The following is a 5,658-nucleotide window of genomic DNA, read 5'->3' on the forward strand; positions in this document are numbered from 1 at the left end:
CTGCTGCGGTTTGTTGTAAGAGGGACGGTGATTTATACTGCACAATGACAGTGGATGCTGGAAACTTGACAGGATGGGAAAAAAAACTTCCAACATACAATATTTTTCGTCACTCATCTCACTGTCCGACACCCCCCGGTAACTAGAGCCCATTTAATAATAAGAGATAAGATTAAACTATTATTTAGAAGCCTGGTCAGAAAATACTGGAAATGAAGAGAAGCTGTATGAGGACTGTGACTCAGGAGAGTAATATAACTAATAATGACTCATGGATCTTGAACAATTCCCCAAATGCTTTCTTGGTAGATGTTCAGAGGCTTTTTTCATCACTCTTAGCTAATAGACCTCTTTAGAACGGCTACATTATTGATAATCAATGATCATCAGGAGCATCTGCCACCCCTCACAAACATATTTTGACTACGTAAAACAATTTATTTCCACTAGAAAAAGAAAATTCTCTGACATGGCTCTTGTATTAAAAAAAAAAAAAAACATGAACACACCACTGTTGACTCGAGAACCTGGATTCTTGGGGATTTTTGTTTTCCCTTCCTGATGCTTCCCTGATGATCCAGCTCTTCAAAATCATACAGCGCATATACCTCTTCCACTGAGCTAGTCTTTTTGACATACTTCTCCTGCATCTCCTTTTAGGTGCACACTTAGTTGTGGTGATAAAAACTGAAGATATGGCCTCTGTACATGGAGTACCAACAACTGAGAGATGCTATCAACAGATGCCTGGAAGATGCAGCAGAGCGGAGGGAACATTACGATATTATCTGTTGGCTACAATGTGAAAACGCAATTACAGATAGAAGTACTAGACGAGGCAAAGCGCACAAATAAAAAGCATTATATATTGCTACCATCAGCAAAAATAGAGTTACTGCTGGCTTATCCTGAAAAACCTTCACTGATTCCTGTTACTCAGACACTGAAACACACTGGCTTGGCACACCTGGTGTGATCAGTGCCAAGTCAGTGACCTCTCTAGATTCTGTATCCCTTCATAAAATAGATGGTCAGCATCCTATTTCTCAGCTGGATGGGACAGGAAAAAGAGGCCAGCCGGTGCCTCAAAGTCTGGGGCTCACTTGTACAGATAAAGACATGATGTGGCTCCCACTGAGAGATACAGTACAAGAGGAGATAGGAGCGAGTGGTGGATGAAGAGAGGTGAGAGGAAAGACAACTCAAAAAGACGGTGGCTGTGGGAAGGAAAGCCACATTGACCAATTTGGACAGTTATGAATGAAAAACAGGCTGACAGCACCTCTGGGCACACGAAATTAACTAGCAACTATTTTGATAAATCTAAAACAACAATTCTATACCCAACCTTACCATTACCATAAATTTCAACTTGTGAGGACTTGATTTGTTCCCCAAAACAAAGGTGAGTCCTCACACTATGACAGTGTAAACAGATTTGTACCCACAACATGATATAAATACACACACACACATAGACTCCTTAACACGGACAGTGAAATAACAGGCAATCGATCAAATAAAAAAAATATTGCTGTAAACAGTTGTATGCTAACACATACACACAGATGCACACAGTCATCATCGGCCTGACAGAAGGTGAAGACAGCGGCACAAGTTGGCAGTGCGATCGCCAACAAATATGTGGAGTGATATGTATGAGTAATGGCGTGCACCCACGAAACAAACACTCCAGTGATGCATGTCCAAACCTATAACAGGAGAAAGCAAAGACACTGGAAACTCCCAGAAGTAGACAGTTCATTAAGACTAAAAACATCAACACACAGGGATCACGTCTGACAGTCATTTGAGTGGATGCTAACAATTCCACCTGCTTAGCTCAGACATCTATCTCAAATGTTTATTCTTAATAGTACTTTGCTTCCTAATGTGAATTTCATATCATTCTAGCTTAAGATCATTTAATTAGTTCATCACACTGAGTGTAAATGTTGGCTATGGCTGCTAATTGTGTCTTCTCTGCCAGGCACTTTGGCATGACACCAGCCAGGTCTTACAGCCTGTGGTCCAAACATTAACGCTGTGTCTTGCCCACTGAACAGCTGGTCCTAGTTAAACATGGTCAAAATGTTCTCTGTAACCACAGTTCATCATAGTCAGGGAATCTGGGGAACAGACTGATGTATTAAAGCAGCAGTTGGCACACACACATACACACATCCATAAAATGATCCTGATGTAGAGTTTCACTATTAACACCTCTGTTTTTGTTTCCAGTCTTAGTGCTGCCCACAAACTTCCTGGCTCAGCTTCAAAGCGAAAAAGGGATGTATAGCGGGAACCCAACTATTAGCTGCAAGAGTCCACACTCACCACTATTACACATTTTAGATACATTAATTTATATATAAACTATGATAAAGACATTTTTAACACATTTTTCCCATTCTAAAATTGCTTTTGGCTTTCACTTTCCACACAATAAAGCAATCACCACTGTGTGTGATTTGATATCAGACAAAAAACGAAATCTGGCAAAAGCAAACAAATGGAAGCAGTGAACCGTAAATGATAAAGTAAATTAGAAACTGGCATTGACTACTTATGTTTTATTCTAATAGCAATGAAAAGACTGGACTACAAAAGGCTAATTAGACGAAGACGGTAGGTTGTGAAGGACTTGATGCTCTGTTCGAGTCCTTTTAACAAGCATGGAAAAGACAAATCAGGAGAACAGGCTTAGAGTCTGGCTGGCTCTCCTACACGATGATTAGAGGGACTTTGTTTCCTTCACTTTGTCCTCTTTTTTATGCTTGTTACAAAGGTGCTGTGACCTTTCATATGAATTCTACTTCTCCCTGCAACTGTGTAAGAATGAATGACAGTAAAGTTCAACTGATCAGCTGCAGTATTTCACACATATGGCATAGACTGTCACATTTGCAGCTACTGGACTCACAACTGGCTCATGTCCAGCTTCAATAAGGCATGCAAATAAAAAACAGCAGCAGACATGCTACACTGCACTGGAACAACACAAACATTCATGCTTCACAATAAGAAACTTGAATGTTCAAATAAACTACAACAACTTGACTCTGGCATCTCTAAAAACAAAAAGGTGCAAGCACAATAGCATCCCAATATGTGGGTGTAGACCAGATGTTCTGTCAACCCTTGAAGTAGCTGTACCACAGCTTTTTAAGGGAAAATGTACAAAGGAAGTGAAGATTTTAAATGCACTGATTTGTAGTGAGATGTGCAACACTGTAAACAGTCACAGTCAATTCTCAAACACCTCTGTGGTTTGAACTGTGGTGGTTCAATATTAAAATAATCACAGCAGAGCCCCAACAACAAAACTTCCTACTATCAAACTGATTGACTGGTCTTTTAATCCACTTGTCCTTGACATCAGTTCTGTGATGTTTCCTGATACTGTTCTGGGTCTGTTAACACGCCAGCAAAGCAACTTATATTTAATTAAATGCAGATCTTTTTCGAGGCTAAAACAAGCTTGTCGTGTATCTAGCCATAAATAAATATATACATAAAGTTTAATGCTACTACCTTAAATTCATAAACACCGAGACGTTTGACAGGAAGTCGACATGGGTCGAGCTACTCCACCTAGCGACTGGATACCGCCAGTACAACAGTGAAACGCAGAAAACAAGGACAGTGAAAATGCTATTCATGTAGGATTTTTAACAAATTCTCTTACAGGAAAAATCGTGATAGTTCCGGACATGCTTCTTTATACAGCAGAGAAGCGTGTAACATAAAGCTGACTGGATTTTCTTCTGGAGAAATGTTCATTTTCAGAGCGAATCCTGGTGCAACGTCTGGAAAAGTAGAACTCCGCTGCATATCCGTATTAAAACTTCTTTTATATTTAAGTGGCCAAAAGGTGGAAACAGAAGCGAACGAGTTGAGCTCTAAATGGCAAATAAATGTGGGAAATGTGTTGATTTTAATCTGGATAAAGCATAAGTTTAACTTTATCGTCGAGTCTCTGCCGCTACACGACAAAAAAAAAATCCACGTTGGGTCGCGATATTGTGACGTTACATGCGGCGCATTGTGGGAAAGCGAGTAACTTCGAAGCACGCTTCGTGCACGGTAACCAATGGAAGGCTATTTATCTCTTAGTTTACTTAGCCTTTGGAATATAGACTAAAAGCACGAGGGAAAAGATAAATGCTTATTCCTTAAGAAAGATTAATCTAATTTATAATGAACTTGTTTGTAACCTGTCAGGATAGACTAATAACCCCAGTTTGGAGGCAGTGCGTCTATGACCAATCATCAGTCATGTCACCTATAGCATCAATTTTCATTGATAACAAAAAATGACACGTTAGCCCACTGGAGATTCTACATGTAGGCCTGTTTAGCTGCTCATGTGCATATGTAGGCTAATTGTGCGTGTGTAGATGTGAACATCATGCAGGTCTATAGCGTCCATGTTTGTTTGTGTGATTATTTTTGTGAGTATTATGTGCACGCTTGCACATTGTGTGTATAGGTGCGAATTTAGGTCTATACTTTATTTTTCTTTTTTCTTTTTTTGCATCTGTATTGTGAAGCACTTTGTAACTTGTTTTTCTTATTATTATTATTATTATTGTTATTATTTAACAATAACAGCTCTGTCGAAGAGATGGCCTATTGATGTCATCATTCCTTAGATCTTATTGGACAGTAAGAATTGCCCATGTTAGACGACTGTGGGATATATTGACATCATTATAGCTCTATCCTGCGCATATCAGAACACACCAGGTTTCTTGCTCCAAAAGCACATAGCCTATATTAACAAAGCGTACGCCATCTGACAAAAAATCGAGGTGTCGCAGACTATAAAACTCCTACTGGATGCATTGAAATCTACAAAGGAATTCTGCTAGGAGGAAGAGAGCTATAATGTGAAATTGGATTTTTTTAAGCAGCGACAGGGAGGAAGAGCATAGATTGCGCACCGATGGGCACCCTCTGGTGTGCGGATAAGTAGCAACCCGGTCAGACACACGCCCGGTGGAACAAAGACATCAGATGAGAAGAAAGAAGTTACAGAGAGGTTTTGCTCGACACAATATGGAATTTCATTCAGCAACAGCGACAGCAGAGCTCCTGCTCTGCTCATATCAGAGCGTCCAAAGACTGGTCGGCAGACCGGCGCGTTTTACGCGCATCTTTTCTCGGTAACTACCCTATCCAGCCTGCCAATCGGTAGGTTTTCACGCCTTCATTTATAAAAAATACTGCGATTTTAGTCAAAAGGAGACAATTTTGTAATTTTGCAGCTTATTACAGTTCATCGTGGTCCCAAGTGAACACGAGTTAAAAACAGACATAGCCTCAGACGCCTTCGTTTCAATTAATCATTCCTTCCAGTTCCTTTTAGAACTTTTGCATATTAAAGTACAATAGGTTTAGGCTATAGCCTACCCCATTATTTGTATCTATTATGAATTACTTGGAATAAATGTTTTTATATAGGCTTAGGCTAACAATGTTCTGCTGCGAGGTCTGATTTTTTCTGAAATGTTGTTCTTTACTTGTTCTTGCGTTCACTCTGTATGTGTGTGTGTGTGTGTGTGCGTGGGTGGGGAGGACCACACAGTGAAAAGATATTAAATCACCGGGCCAGAAACTGAAGGAGTAAGCTAAAGTGCGAGGGATTGCTCTTCA

At 40.0% G+C, this 5,658-nt stretch overlaps 1 protein-coding gene across 1 annotated transcript in view; it reads right to left on the reverse strand.

The window, feature by feature from the left end:
• The window catches only part of rmp24 (ribonuclease MRP subunit p24), a 14,982-nt gene extending 10,917 nt beyond the window's left edge, over positions 1–4,065 (reverse strand). The window contains exon 1 of the mRNA XM_020606949.1: positions 3,689–4,065. Within this exon, the coding sequence (XP_020462605.1) occupies positions 3,689–3,834 (146 nt within the window). The 5' untranslated portion in view covers positions 3,835–4,065. The remainder of the gene's footprint in view (positions 1–3,688) is intronic.
• Between the last annotated feature and the right edge of the window lie 1,593 nt (positions 4,066–5,658).

This window comes from Monopterus albus, unplaced genomic scaffold (assembly GCF_001952655.1).
Source record: "Monopterus albus unplaced genomic scaffold, M_albus_1.0 scaffold82.1, whole genome shotgun sequence".
NCBI lineage: Eukaryota > Metazoa > Chordata > Actinopteri > Synbranchiformes > Synbranchidae > Monopterus > Monopterus albus.